Source organism: Stylophora pistillata, chromosome 3 (assembly GCF_964205215.1).
Source record: "Stylophora pistillata chromosome 3, jaStyPist1.2, whole genome shotgun sequence".
Classification (NCBI taxonomy): domain Eukaryota; kingdom Metazoa; phylum Cnidaria; class Anthozoa; order Scleractinia; family Pocilloporidae; genus Stylophora; species Stylophora pistillata.
In genome coordinates, this window is record NC_142521.1 from 27,658,235 (window position 1) to 27,674,505 (window position 16,271).

Below are 16,271 nucleotides of genomic sequence, written 5' to 3' on the forward strand. Positions count from 1 at the left end.
TCGAGGTCTTTGCTTTGACGAAGGGCAAACGCTCGTAACGTCAGCTTTGTCAACTCGGTTGATAAAACCAAATTACCTTGTTACTCCCACGGACGTAGTACCACAGTTTCTTTACATTTTTACCCCTTTATTCATTGCCCTCTACTTTATTTTTCGGAAGCTCGGAAAGGTTGGTGTAAAAGAAATCTGTGGCATCGCACGAGATGCATTTGTCGTTGTTGTCGGGAGAAAAATAGACATTCAGTCTGGACTGATTTGAAAATAAACATTTACAACACGATGATAGGATTAATGAAAGCTTTTTACTCTTGGGTGATTTATTCAGTACATTAAAGAGCGAACCAAAAAAAACCCTGACAACAAATGTTTCGTACAAAAATTTTTCATGAAAAGTAACAAAGTATGGACAAATGACCCACTGGGTATTTTGAGGTGAAATTCGACACTCAATAGCAATAAAACGTATTTCCATGCCCTTACGTGTCCCTTGGTTTTCCTCGTTTGACCACCGGGTTTAGCTATGCCCTTATATTATGCGCAAGTTCAGATCGTTTGAAAGACACTTTCGTGCTTCTCAAAACAGATTGATTTTGCCTTGGAAACCGTATCACAATGTGCTGGTCACCCAATTGCTATTTAGTCAACATCTCAGGACATTAAGTTGTAAATGTTTGCCGTGAACTACAAAATTTACCTTGATGATACGACTCGCAAGACCGCTTAAGAAGAAAGTGGGATCGAAGCTTCTTCGGATATGCTTTGTGACAATTTTTCTCACATGCGTTTGTTTTGTTCGTCTATCCCTAAAACCTTTGGATTACCACGATGAAAAGCTCAATGAAATTTCAAGCAATGATTTCGGCGGTTTCAAGACATTCCTCGATGGTTCGACAGAAACAGCGCGTAGAAACCTAATCATAGTGTCTCATGGTCGATCTGGGTCTACTCTGACAGGAGATATTTTCAACCATCATCCTTCAGTGTTTTACATGTACGAACCGTTACAAACCGCGCAACGAGTTCACAAGAAGAACACGAATCAAACTAGTTACAACAGGCTGGCAGGAGAGCTTTTAGCCTCCCTCGTTCGATGCAGATTCGATCAGCCTCAGATGCTGGCGGACATTGAAAGTTACTACCGCAAACCAGCTCACCCGCGCGTCAGCCATGCAATGGGTTCACCACCTCTCTGTCCCTATGAAATGAAGGATCCTAGATGGAGTCCCGAACGTTGCCCTCCTATGTCAAACCAGTTCTTAGGTGGTGTTTGTAAGGATAAATACGATATAACTGTCTTGAAAATCCTGCTGTCTCGAATTCCTGAGAATAATATGAAAACAGTTTTAACCGCTTGTAACTCGCAAGACGTCGACTGCAAGATTATCTTCCTTGTTAGAGACCCTCGCGCAGTAATCCCGTCTTCACTTCAGATTGGTTTTTTTAAAGAACAAGGAGGGTCCGATTCTAAGTTAGGCACGAGGGTGTACAGCTACGCGCTGTGTCAGCAAACGGAGAAGAATTTGGAACTAGTTAGGAAGTTACCGGACTCTTTGCGTGCACGGATTAAACTTCTGCGGTACGAGGATTTGGCAATGGAACCATTAAAAACGTTAGACAGACTTTACAATTTTGCTGGTTTGCCTGTGTTGGATAGCATACGCGCATGGTTAAACGAAACCACGCAGCAAAGTAGGAAAGCCTGTAATCGTGAATTAGATGGTCCTTTAGTCACGTGCACAAAAGATGATGCTTGGGCAGCGGCAAATCGCTGGAGATGGAAGGTACATCCACACGAAATCAACATGATAGAGCACTACTGTCGAGGCACGATGCGCCTGATGGGATATCGGCCTGTGGACATGTCGCATGACCTATTGGCAAACGACAAGATTCCACTGTTCAGCGATGACTATGAAGCGAAACACTGGTTTTTAAATTTCTCAACTCGCGAAGGTGACTCTTTACCTTGAAACACCTCCATGTTAAAAGATAAATCACGTGTATTCCAGAAAATTTTGATAGCAAACGGCTTCGATTCATTTAGTTCGTACCAAACAAAACCATTTTGAGCTACCTTAAGTTTTTTGGCGTTTTTTCTTTTCTTGTGGTATCACAATAAATTTTCGAGGCCGAGAGCTATCATTCAGTCATTCGTTATCAAACAGAACCATTTTAATTTATTAGTGCAGTAAATGGTTTGAACCCGGGGGTAACATCTGAAGGTGTAGTCTGATCGTCCGGGTGAGTGTAGTCCTGAGAAGGTCTGTTGTCGGTGGTAGTGACTGACATTTCGACAACCTGTGCGGAAGTCATCATCAGAATCAAGTGAATGATTGTTGTCAGTAGAATGTTCTTATTCCAGTTCGTGTGAAATGATCGGTTGGTTTTGCCGTGATGTCATTGGCTGTAAGACTCAAGTGACGTAAGTCGGTCGTGATTGGTCTGTTTCGATCTGTCGGTAAAGTTAGGTCGTTACTACTGTCGTTAACTTTACCGACAGATCGAAACAGACCAATCACGACCGACTTACGTCACTTGAGTCTTACAGCCAATAACATCACGGCAAAACCAACCGATCATTTTACACGAACTGGACTAAGAACATTCTACTGACAACAATCATTCACTTGACTCTGATGATGACTTCCGCACAGGTTGTCGAAACGTCAGTCACCACCACCGACAACAGTCCTTCTCAGGACTACACTCAATATTGCCTCCTTTGCGCGGTTTTAGAATGGCATCACTCAATAATAATCAATTAATTACTCATATAGACGAATTAAGAATCATATTAGCAAATAATGATATCGATATTGTTTCCATAAATGAAACGAAACTGAACGAGAATATTCGAGATCAAGAAGTTCATATTCCGGGATACGAAATAGTTCGCCGCGATAGACTAACAAAATGCGGCGGAGGGGTATGCTTCTATGTAAAAACTTCAATCAACTTTACAGTACGAAATGACCTACACATGGATACACTAGAAAATCTTTGCTTGGAAATCCATAAGCCAAATTCAAAATCTTTTGTGATTGTTACTTGGTACAGACCACCTGACTCTCCTATTGGCATTTTTTCACCTTTTGAATCCCTAATTGGGAGATTGGATAGTGAAAATGTAGAATTTTTTGTACTGGGAGACATGAACTGTGACATGATCACGACTCGATATGACAATAACACATCCAAATTAAGGAGTATTGCTGATGTCTACGGACTCGAGCAGCTTATCTCTGAACCGACGAGGATAACACCCACCTCATCAACTCTAATTGATTTAATCTATACCAACTGCTCGGATAAGATTGCTTGTTCGGGAGTTTGTCATATCGGAATAAGTGATCATAGCATGGTGTATGTATATAGAAAACTTTCCCTGAATGGGATGTCTAACGGACATAATTCTATTACATACAGAAATTTCCGAAATTTCGATCACCAAAAGTTTCGTTATGATATTCTATCTCAATGTTGGGATAATGTATACGAGTCTTCCAGCCCAAACGTGATGTGGCAGCAATGGAAATGTACATTTCTGGCTATCGCTGACAAACATGCCCCATTGAAAACGATGCGCGTTCGTTCACGGAGTTCTCCGTGGATTACCTCTGAATTGAAAGACCTTATGCATAATAGAGACATATTAAAAATCAAAGCTGGCAAGACAAATGATCCTAACGATTGGGTATTATTTAAGAAACAAAGAAATATAGTCAATAAGCAAATACGCTCAGCTAAGCAAGCTTATTACCAAAATAGTTTTAATAAGCAAACCAGCGACTCCCGAAAGACCTGGCAGACTATAAACGAGCTAACTTCTCGAAAATCTGGGAAAACGCCAGTGGCATCACTAAAAGTGAACGGATTAACGATAACTAATCCGTTGGAGCTATCAAACGAATTCAATAACCACTTTGCTAATATTGGTCCAAAACTTGCCAGTGAGATAAATTGTGATAGTGGTAGCTATCAAAGATATCTTACCGCAACAGATAAACGGTTTAAGCTCCAACCCACCAATCCAACTAAAGTATTTTCACTTTTAAATAAACTAGACAAGTCAAAGGCAACAGGCCTTGACAAAATATCTGCTAGGCTTATCAGGGAATGTGCTGATCTCATTTGTGTGCCGATATGTGATATTTTCAATCAATCTATTAGCCAAGGGACGTTCCCGGACGACTGGAAATATGCAAGGATTACCCCTCTTTATAAACAAGGTGACCGCGGTGATGCTAACAATTACCGCCCAATATCGGTGATTCCAATAATGGCGAAGGTGTTTGAAAGGATAGTTTATGAACAGTTATATGCCTATTTGGAAGAGCACGATATTTTATGTCAAAACCAATCAGGGTTTCGTGCTAATCATTCAACTGTAACAGCTTTGTTGGAAGCGACAGATTCTTGGGCATATAATATTGATAACGAGAAAATCAATGGAGTCATTTTTCTAGATTTGAAAAAAGCTTTTGACACTGTTGATCATCAGATCCTTCTATCGAAACTAAACTATTATGGTATACGTGGAAAATCTTTCAGATTGTTTCAGTCATATTTGGAAAACCGAACACAAAAATGCTCTGTCAACGGGTCGCTATCCAGTAGCTACTCGTTGACTTGCGGCGTCCCTCAAGGGACCATTCTCGGTCCATTATTGTTCTTATTATATATCAACGATCTTCCAAATTGCTTATCAAATTGTAAACCGAGAATGTATGCCGATGACACGCACCTCACATATGCGGGAAGCAATCTTGAGAACGTTCAGTTTTGTCTAAATGAAGACCTAGAAAACGTCTTCAACTGGCTACAAGCGAACAAACTCACGTTGAACATGACTAAAACCGAATTCATGCTAATAGGGTCGAGGCAGAGACTGAATACTCTCACAGCTTCACCAACAATTAGAATGAACAATACTCAAGTGAGCCAGGTTTCAGCTACAAAATCGCTTGGTGTAATAATAGACGATAAACTCGATTGGCATAGTCACATCGAAAAACTAACGAAAAAGATCGCCTCTGGTATCGGGGCCCTAAAGCGAATTAGGCACCTGATCCCAGCATCAACCTTACATCTCATCTACCAAGCTTTAGTAAAACCTCACTTTGATTACTGTGACATTGTTTGGGGTAGCTGTGGGAAAACGCTACGAGACAAACTGCAGAAATTGCAGAATAGAGCAGCCCGTGTGTTGACATTCTCTAACTATGATGCTGATGCAACTGAGCTACTCGAGTTTTTAGGGTGGAAAAATCTTGCACGCCAGCAGGAAATCCATAAAGCCACCATGATGTTTAGATGTCTGCACGGGCTAGCTCCAAGGTATCTATATTCAAAGTTTACGTGGCGTGACTCTGCTTATGACCTCAGGGACTCTGAAAATAAGCTTAATGTTCCACTACCGCGCACTAATTATTACAGAAAAAGCTTTAGCTACAATGGCGCCACATTATGGAACAGTTTACCACGCGATATAAGGAACACAGAGTCTCTGGGGTTATTTAAACGTAAGATCAATGACATTTTTTAAGTCTAACGCACGGCATTCACGGAAAACAGCTTTAGTGTTATAGTATGTAGTTTTAATTTTAAATATCTTAGCGTATGTGATATGTATTTTTATAGGCTGATGAATTGATCGTGTCTAAATAAAGATTACAATACAATACAATACACTCACCCGGACGATCAGACTACACCTTCACACTTAATTTATTAGATTCGCCGACAGGCAGGGACACTGCAACAGCTTGCGCCGATTACAGCGAGCCCAGTTAACCCACCCATCCCACCCCAGGGGAGGATATCCATCACACAGTAATCTCGTGTGTGGGAAGTTAACGTCTCCTGCCCCCAACCCTGCAGGAGACGGGACCTCCATTTATTCGTCCCTATCCGGGAAGACTAGAATATCTAACCATTTCTTGATTTTATGGAAAGGTAGCAAATTCTTCTCAATTATTTTAAGACCTTGAGTGTTGGTCCGGTCGGGGCTCGAACCCTCGACCTCCCGCACAACGGTCCAACGCACTATCCATTGGGCTAACTGAGCCATTCGCTCGCGAAAGTGAACTCTTTGCCTTGAAACATCTCCGTATTAAAAGATAGCTTCCGCTGGAAAGACTAGGTACTTTCGGTTCAGACTCCCCACCCCAGTCAGGCAAGATTCGAATTCCCCACCCCCTAGGCTCAGACGAAAGGCAAATGTTCGTGAGTTTCCCGGGGAAGGAGAAGGTCGGCGCAACACTTAGAACATTTGTCAAGGAGACTTTTCATCTATAAATGGGACTAAATTATGGAATAAATATCTCAACGTATTTACCCGTTTAATTCTTTTCGTTATAGAAATAACACGATAATTTCGTGGCACCATTTTACAGAAACTTTTTACATATTTGTCCATACGTTACAGCATGTAAAGTCATTTAAAATAACTATTTCGTATTTATCTAGACTCTAGAATAAGCGACTACCAAAACCTATACTACAAACAGGGATGCCATTAAAATTGAGCAAAGGCATTAAATTAAGTATGGCGTATAAAAGACTAAAAACTTCCGAATAAATATATCGATAGTGTTTGCATTACTTTAAAGGGATTCCAGTATCTTTGGCGAGAACTGACCTTTTTACAATGCAATTTGCTGCCTTATTGACCCTTTGACCATCACGAGGAGCCAGAATTTAATGTCTCGTTGCAATATCATCCCTGAATCACACATTCAGCTCAAGAGAATAGAGGAAATGATCACCAAATAAAGAAGCTCTTGATTGTTAAACAAATTTCTCCTTATTAGCACCGTGGAGATCAGTACGGAGAATATGCATACTGATGTTAAAGTTTAAAGTTTTATAGGAAACAACTAGTAATACTTGGCGTTCTTCTTTGAAAATTCACTTTCAAATATCACGGCATACAGCTTAATTCATGAAAAAAAAAAAAAAAAAAAGAATCGCGCTTTTATATTAAATATAAATAAGAGTAGAATTCAAGCTGTTGTGTCAATTCTAGTCTTAGCCGGAGAGAACATCGACAAAAATATCTTTAAGTTCTAGCATGTGGCGACTCCATTACACTCACTGCCAGAATTCTATCTACCCTAGTAGTTCCCCCGGGCATGCGTTGACGACACAAAAATGTGAAAAAATTTTAAAAGAGAAAATCATCGCTCGCTTTAGCCCTCTCCTTCGCAATCTTCTTCACTAGCATTCCTCAATTTCTCTCAGTGCCTCGTCTAAAACCGAGCACACTCGGTCAGCATCCGTGTTCGTGAAGCACATTGGAGGCTTGATCTTGATCACGTTGTTATCAGGTCCATCGGCTGATAGCAGCACAAATTTACCTTTTGCCCTGTTAAAAATGATTATTATCAGACGGGTGGAGAAACAAAGTAAATGATTTGAACCCAGGAGTAACATTTGATTCGAATATCTGAGGAGAATGTGCTGCCTTTGAATGACATCTACGACTGGTTAGACATTCAAGTCTTCTGGGATAACGAAGAGAAACCGTCTGCCCCTTTTACTGCACCTTCCCTGTACTGATTAGCAGGGGACGTTATAGAATCCACACACTTATCGCAAAGAGTAGAGAACGTAGCTCCCGGTGTTGTGGAGTCTAGCCACCCTAAATTTCCTAAATTGCAAAATTTCCCTCAGAAAACTGTAAACTACTCACTGCAGTCTGGCTTAAGTCCCCCGCAAAGTGTTGGATAATGCGTCATACAAATGCATAAACATTGTGGGAATGGCCTATTTATGCAAGGCAATTTGAGAAATAGATGGTCCAGTCACCGAGACCAACACAAAGTATTCATTCTTACTTGTATACCACTTTTCTTGCCTCTTCTGCGGCTGGTTGTTTTGTTGTTCTATCAGTCACCAGTTCCACTCCAATGAAAAGCCCCATCCCCCTTGAAAAAAAAAAAAAAAAAAAACATCAGGTTAAGATGAAAAGGTCTAATCTGCACACAGACGAAAATCTCTGACAAACTTTACTGAGAAAATTTCTCAAATGAGAGAGCTTTGCTTCTCAAAACATTAGCACTTGACATGAAAATCACCCTTCCCCCCCTCCCTTGGAAGTGTTTGTGTACCTTGCTAGTCTTTCTGGATGAGATGCTAACCCATTGCAGGTTAATCATCCCCCATCCTCCACCCCCCTGCCCACTATCAGTATTTCCCCGAGTATCCCATACAGTTCACCAGTTCCCATTTACACTCCTTGACATTAACTCTTAAGAGGACTTAAAAACACTTCAACAAGACAATGAAACAATAAAAAGCAACAAGGTAGTAATTAGAGAAACAAAAAAATGCACTTTGTTGAAACAACAATTTAAGAAACTGAAAAATTGGTATTGGTACTTAAATTGAAACAACCGGGGAAGGGGAAGGGGGAGTCTGACATAGGGACCAGCTGCAAATTGTATCATTACCAAAATGTATACCTGCTTCAGAGGTTTTTTTCCTTCCCACCCTTGCAAGGCCACAGAACCTCATCTGTGGGGAAGTGGGACAGTGACAGACAACTGACTGATGATGAAAAAATCAGTGTTTACCTAACTTCTCCAATGAGCCTGTGCTTGGTTTGAAGTTGTAGCAACTTGTTCTTTAAGTAATCACCAGTCTCAAGGGCATGCTGTTGAAGATTCTCATTCTCAATGATATCCAAAACTGCATTGCCAACTGCACATGATACTGGGTTACCTCCATACTGCAACACAATTTTCAATGGTTAAGAACAATTTAAACAACATAACTTCTCATGTAAAATCTTTGACCATGAACTTAAAAAAAAGACTCAGACGGTACTCTAGAATGAAACTGAAACACTGTACCAAGAAACATAAAGTCTACAGTCACATTTTACAGAGGTGATCTTATTTTATCAAGAGGGGTGCAGGCAAAAATTTTGAAGGAAGGATTTCACAAGGTGGCAACCTACTCAATCAAGTCAAGTTTATCATTTTTCTGTAACATTCCTTACTAAGTGGCTATAGAACTCAAGAGACTATTGTGAGATTGCCAATGAAATTCTATAAATCGTGGTTACTTTGGGTTTGAAATTATGCACTATCATGCTTTCAAGATCACTCCTAGACACTTTGTCCTCCGTTGTATTTGTCAGGTGCTTAGATGTGGGCTTTGACTAGTTGCTATGGCAACCACCTTACTGCTGAGGATATTGCTGATGCTGCCCCTGCCTACCACTAGCGTTGTCAAACCCACCCTCCAAAACTACTGACTAAGTGTTTAATATGGAACTTTCAAGATAATTATCATTCATATCACAAACCAACTGAGAGAAAACCTACTGTATTGAAATAGGACATGCCAGTGGCAGCAAATGATTCTGCAAGTTCAGGTGTCGTAATGACTAGTGCCAATGGGTGACCATTACCAATCGGCTTACCTAACGTAACAATGTCCGGCACAACACCTAGGGAAATGCACAGTTATGATCTGGCATACTCTAGCATGATTATGATTGTAATCATTAACACATGGTGCCAGCACTTACACAATAGTGCAAGTATCCTGTAATAAAGGCCAGGTAGGAGAGGGAGTAACTTGGTCAAATAAATACAGTTATGTCCTGGCCTAGACATTTGGATTTGCACACCACCATACTAGAGGTCACAGAGTAGAAGACTTGGTGGACTAGTATGGAAACATCTGGTAGTCCATAAAAATGCAGTACGAGTTAATCGGAGAAGGGAGAAAAAAAAATTAAGAAAAAAAAAAACAAGAGAAAATACAAGAAAGCATTGCTATTAGTGTCTTGTGCACCAAAATAATTTTCTTTGGACATACTAAAAGTAAACTTGCTACTTCAGTAAATGTAAGGTATGTCCACCACCCTTCTACCAGTAGTGTCTCACTTACCTTGAGACTCAAATGCCCAGAAGTGTTTTCCAGCTCGTCCAAATCCAACCTGAACCTCATCAGCAATACACACTCCTCCAGCCTCTCGTACATACCTTTAGTTAACAATCATTGGTTTAAAATTACTTTATCAATTTGAAAGTGCTGATCACAGGCAAACCAGCTGATGAAAATCCAAGCCACTTATTGATCGTACAAAAAATTCCAAAGAGAATAAGTGGCATCAAACTAGAAGTACAAAGCTGAAATGGACTGTAAAGGAGTCTTTAGGGTCTCCGAGATCCTGCACGAAAACTTGTGATTTCGGCACATATCTTTCAAATCTATAAATACCAAATTAAAGCATTGAACTTTTTGACTCCTGAACTCTCATGAGTGACCAAGAGAGAATTTCTCCTTACAATATTAACACTATACCAAGTAGACAAGTGATGGGAATAAAGAAAAATATTAATCAGGGAATGATTAGTTGATCCAATATAAGATTCTCCCAAACTAACATTATGAGAATTGTACGGCAAAAAGAATGGAGAATTACTAATAAGATCTTAGGAATTAGGGTCAACTATACTGAGTGTGACAAGTGACATTAACAGGGGAAAATACATATCACTATGTGTTTTCTTGGTATGCCTCTAAATACTTCCCTGAGAATTTAGAGAGACTTTATCCAGAGATTATTTCATACTAAGGAAATAATTCACTTACTTGTAGACTTGCTTCAGGTAGTTTGGTGGGTAGACTACCTGACCTCCACAACCTTGCATTGATTCACTGATAAAAGCTGCAATCTACAAGTCAGAATGAACATTGTACATCACTCCTCTCCTCCACTCATCAAGTATCATGACAGGAAGGAAATGCTGTGTGCTATAAGTACCTCCTGTTGTCCCTTATGAAGCCTTAGAAAACTTTTCTTGTGAGCGACTTTGGGAGTTACTTACAGTACATGTGGTTTCCATCCGGTTGTGGATAAAGTGTGGAGTAAGAGGTGAATGTTTATCCACTTTTGTGGTCAAAACCAAGAGACTAATTAGTTTGTACAATCTCTACAGAAGATGCTTAAATCTCAAGAGAAAAAAAAAATTGTTGTTGGAGTGTTAGTGAAAGACTGGGTACAAATTTGTACTCTCCACCGGCATGGGTCTTTAATATGGTGTGTGTGTTGCAAATTTTTTTTTCAAAACATGGAACATTTTAGTCATTATTCCTCTCTTCAGATGTGGAAAACTGCTCTGAAGAAATCTGGCTGTACAGTTCCCCCCCCCCCTCCCAAATTTCCTAGCAGAGTCCCATCTACACCAAGATATAAATGGCACATAATAACAGTTTTCTATCTGATTCCAAACTGCATGTAGATACCTTTCTTCCATCTTTGTGTGCTTGATCAATGAGTTTCTTGACTTCTAAGGCATACTTTTCTCCAAGTTCAGGTGTGGCTTCTCCTTGGTATATCCCACGATATGGATCAGGAGTAGGAGCAACATGGACATAATCTTTCTTGCCCTTGGCACCCAGTTTTCTGAACTTGTAAGGGCTGATATCAATCAATGCTGTGGTATGGCCATGATATGCTCTGGTTGAAAAAAAAAGTTGCTATCTGAAATTTTAACCCTTTGAAATGTCTTGTTTCTTTTTCACTTTACATCAATTTTATGAATAAGGAGACATTATGATAAGACAAACAAATAAACAAAATTACACAATAAAAGTTCCATACCTGTCTACAATGACAACATCATCAGCACCGGTGTGTTGTCTTGCTATTCGCAGAGCAAGATCATTTGCTTCTGATCTGTAAACAAACATGTGACAAATGCATAAACATGTAATTTCCAAACAGATGCTTAAAGAAAATAATAGATATATCTGTTCACCAAAGGTACAGTGAAGAAATTCCTCATCTCTACCACAGTTTACTAACACATTAAATGTAAAGCAAAGTTTAGAAATGAGAATTATAACAGGTAGCTTTTTGTCAGCTGCTTGAAAGGGAAAATGTCTAATTCTCTAAGGTAAGAAAATTACCAATAGCATCCTTGGAACAGTTTACTGTTGAAGCAATAGGATACTAATTTTTTCCTTTCAACCAGGTCCACTGGCTCTGACCTCAACCCTATGAATGCATATTTAGTTTTCTCAACTGAGTTCAATATATAATTAGCTGTTGCAGGAAGCTCCTTCAGCTGATCTTTTAAGCATTACCCAAAAGGCTAAAACTCTCAGTTGTGGTGGATTTCTACTAACAATTCATTTGTCAAAACCAAATATAGTTTCAAGTGTTTGAGGTCAGTACTAGTGGACCATGGTTCCTTGCCAGCTGTGAACTTACCCCGTGCAGACAAAATGACATTGGCTCAATTCAGGTGGGAATGTCGCTGTCAGCCTCTGTGCATACTTAACAATGATGTCATACAAAAAACGGCTGTTGGTATTAAGGGTGGCCATTTGCTCGTGACAAACTTTAACAACATGGGGGTGGCAGTGACCAACTGTAGAGAAAAGGAGGGGTCATTTAAAAATGTAAGAATTTGGGAAACATTATATATTATGATAATTTTGTGTCAATTGTTACATTTACCAGAAAAAAAATTAATTAGACAAAAGTAACTGACAATTTAGATATTGCATTTAGAGGGAATGGCAGACAAACTAAAATCCAACTCACATCAAAAACGGTCTAGAAAGGGAATGCACACAAAAGTTAGATTGAGTTTTTTTTTATTTTTTTTTACCATAGCTGTTCATATTTTAGGTTAAGAATTGGACAGATCTTTCCCATGCTGCTGATATTTTACTGCCTGCATCACCATTTACAAATTTATTGAGGCTTACTGTTCTGTAAAAGACGTTTCTTGTTCTATTTTTATAGTACCAATATTTCATTGAGAGCAATTTCTAATCCCTCAACAGATAAAAATTTTACAGACGTACCATGCGTGACATTATTGACACAATCCAGATACTGGTTATCCTCTTCATCATACATGTACTGTCCTCGTGCATAGGCAATTTTGATTGGATTCTCTTTGAAATGGACTTCACAGGCTTTCCTGTACAAAACAAAGAAAAAAATTCTAATGCATGCAGTTTTCTTCTTAAATAAAAAATTAAATATGTTACTTTACAGAGAGACTTGGTGAAACTAATAACTCTTCAGCAATGATGTATCTTGAGCCTTCAAATTCTAAATTAAAACCCTCAGGCAGCTCAGACAACTTAGGAGAAAGATATCATGATTAAAAAAAGCCCTTACCCACAGTATTAGTTTAAAAAGAAAAGTATCACCAAACCATTTACCCTCCACCTGATCAAGCTTCAGAACCAAAACTCTAACTCTATAAGTTCCATTCCTAACATAGTGACAAATGTGTAACTGCTCTATTCAACATATATTAGTTATCCAGCCAACACTCTCATCGACCCAATTCTCATTAACTCCCAAAATTGATTAACTTATAACTTCTCCCTACAAAATCTAAACACTATTCAACAAACAGGTACTGAGAATACTGAAACTCATCAGGTAGGAGTTGTTATCTTGATCTTATCTTACCTGATACAGGGGAAACTTGAAGCTTAAAAGGAGAATTAACAATCAGATCTCAGGAGATAAAGGGTAAAAAAAAAAAAAAACAACAGAATTCTCTCTTACAAATATGAAAAAACCTTAGCAGTTCAACAAGAGAATTAACCCTTTACAAACTAAAATCAGTATGAACATTCTCCACGCCGTTCTCTAAACATTTTCTGCTGTGCTGACAAGGAGAACTTTTAGAACAATCAGGACTTTGTCTGTTTTGGTGACCATTTCCTCCATTCTTCTGACCTTGATCATGACAGGACAGAAAATGCGTGCACTGTAAGTACCTCCCGTTGTCCCATACAAAGTCTTAGAAAAGTTTTCTAACACTTTGTATGGGACAATGGGAGGTACTTACAGTGTATGCATTTTCTGTCCTGTCATGTATGATGGTGGGATGATATTGTAAGGAGAATTTAGATGGCAGTCATTCTTAGTGGTCAAAGAGTTAATAAAAGCCAACCAAATTCTGCTTTTCTACTACAATAGAACACTATGAGGAGCTAGAGAACAGAACTACAAGCTGAGCCATGCATATATTGGGAGTAAAGTAGGATAAAACTCTTTTCTGCTATGGCAATGTCAGCCACCTGACCTCACAGTTGACCACAATGTCCTTATAGATACCTCCAGTCAGCTCAAAAGTACCTTTATATATGGACTCGTTATGCCAGGGACAGGGTCATAGACAGATCTTTGTGTTCCCTGGCTATGCATCACCAATGCTATCATAAAACAGCTTGATTTTAAGGTTGTCATATAACAATTGAAAATTGCTATGGGTCAGTGGTTGCAAAAAAACACTTGGATATAGAAAGAAATTATGCACGTGGAACCGGATGTGAGGTTGACACACGAAACACATTTCACCCAATGAAGAAACAAGCTACGTGGACAATTCGTTGATTAACATCCGACTTTGATTGTTCAGCTCCAGTAAAACCTGTCAACCGCTTACGGAATATTCTTTCAGCAAGCAGAGGTCGATACGAACGACATCATCAGTTTTATAATAAGTTCGCAAAACCATGCTTGAAACGTATTGTAAAACAAATCGCCGACATTCCATGTATTTTTTCGCTGTTCTAAGTCAGAAACTAAATTAGTAGTATTACTCTTCTAAAGCCATGATCGGGAATGTCGTGAAATGTAAGCTTACAATTGCCGTCAGAAAACGACGTAACCACAATGACCGATCGACGGAACGAGTGGCAACCTTTACTACCGTTTGAAACAGAAAATCCACGTCGTTTTCTAAGGAAATTCAATCCTTTTCATAATCGTTGTCAACTTTCGCGTGCCTTTTAGTAATTGTAGCTACTGTTTTCATAATGAACACATTAACCCTCGAAACTTACCCAATGTAGGCAGTTCGCAGTCCCATTATCTCGTCCTTGGAGAGTTCGTGCGATTTTTTTTCGCTTTCGATTCCGTTCGTGCAATGGTAGCCGTTTGTGAGCTTCTCATGGGTTTCGGTCGTCGGCACATCGAGCTTTGCTCTCTTCGCCACGCTCATGTTAATAAATTTTTCTTTTGACGAGATTCAAACCTCCCCGTCGAACAAACAGGAAAGCGAAATTTTTTTTTGCCGGCGAGTTGAGATCTCTTCTTTCAAATTTTCGCCGCGTGTTGTCACGAGATTTCTTATTTACAAATAACAGGTCAATCAAGTTTCCTCTATTACGTCACTGGCCGAAGGAAGGAGGTTTCTCACTCTCAAAATTAAACTTCCCTTTCCGATGACAGGAAAAAGAAATTTAAAATAATTGAAATTAGATATGTAAGTGTCGGATATTTTGCGGGATAGAACACGAGGATTTAACAAGCTCAGAAAGACAAAGCTGTTTTGATACGGTGTAAAGTTGACCTTCACTCATTTCCGATTCCCGCCAAACCTGTTTCGTTACATTGACCGCAAAAATAAACCCTTAACTTCCTTTTACCGGATCAATATCTTTAAAACACGCTTTACCACATCTTGAAATAGAGAAAATGGGCTGATTGCGAAAGAAAGTTCAAAAGCTTTCTAGTTACATTGTGAGTGACTGTAAATTATAAATCTCGAAAAAGAAAGGAAAGGAAAGAAACCTGTCTACAAGTCGTTCAGATGGTAATCTTTCAGTATCCTCAAGCAGCTACTCAATATACTGAAGAAATATGGAATTTTCAAAGAAGTATTTTGACCCGTATTGTGCTTGTTTACCGGTTAACAACTCCTTAGAGATGCAGCTGTCAACTTGTCACACACCAGCCATCACGTGATTAGAAACGTCTGCACGCAATAACATAGGAACGCATCGCGTACTTTTTGCGTGATCAAAAAGCGCTCTCCTTTGCGTTCTTATTTATGGAGTTGAATTCTACCCTCACTTTTTCAAACTTTTTACAGCTGAGTCTGTGCAAAAATTACCAACAGCACATTTGGAAACGGAGTCTTTGTTTAAAGTATCTAATTTCTTACCTCAAAATAGTCGTTTCCATGATTGGATGCAAACATAAAGATATCTGCCATTGGATCGTTGACCGTGCGATTTAACCGTCTCTCAAACAAGTACTTTTGTTATTTAAACAAATTTAACATTGATTTCACGCTGCACAATTTTTAAAACGCTTAAATTTAATTATTTTTGGCTTTTAATTTTGCAACAACCAGATAGGAATATACCTCTCTTTAACAACTCGATCTTAATTTCCTAATTAAAACCGATAAATAACAGTCTGAAAATAAATTGCTAACGAAACACACAAACTCCCTTACGTATTTATTCGATTAAGTGCCCTGGGG

General features: G+C 39.1%; 2 protein-coding genes across 2 annotated transcripts; one reads left to right on the top strand and one right to left on the bottom strand.

The window, feature by feature from the left end:
• Positions 1-492: 492 nt before the first annotated feature.
• LOC111329569 (carbohydrate sulfotransferase 5) lies at positions 493-2,135 on the top strand. The gene has a single exon (XM_022934303.2). It carries the CDS (start codon positions 699-701, stop codon positions 1,968-1,970), a length of 1,272 nt encoding a protein of 423 aa, XP_022790038.2. The 5' UTR covers positions 493-698; the 3' UTR covers positions 1,971-2,135.
• A 4,631-nt stretch (positions 2,136-6,766) lies between these two features.
• On the bottom strand, positions 6,767-15,132 carry LOC111329396 (ethanolamine-phosphate phospho-lyase). Its single transcript, XM_022934100.2, has 11 exons — positions 14,845-15,132; positions 12,838-12,956; positions 12,236-12,395; positions 11,624-11,698; positions 11,266-11,479; positions 10,612-10,694; positions 9,904-9,998; positions 9,333-9,457; positions 8,577-8,731; positions 7,839-7,928; positions 6,767-7,366 (listed from the first exon to the last, which is right to left on the bottom strand). Exons 1-11 carry the CDS (start codon positions 15,000-15,002, stop codon positions 7,219-7,221), a joined length of 1,422 nt encoding a protein of 473 aa, XP_022789835.1. The 5' UTR covers positions 15,003-15,132; the 3' UTR covers positions 6,767-7,218.
• Between the last annotated feature and the right edge of the window lie 1,139 nt (positions 15,133-16,271).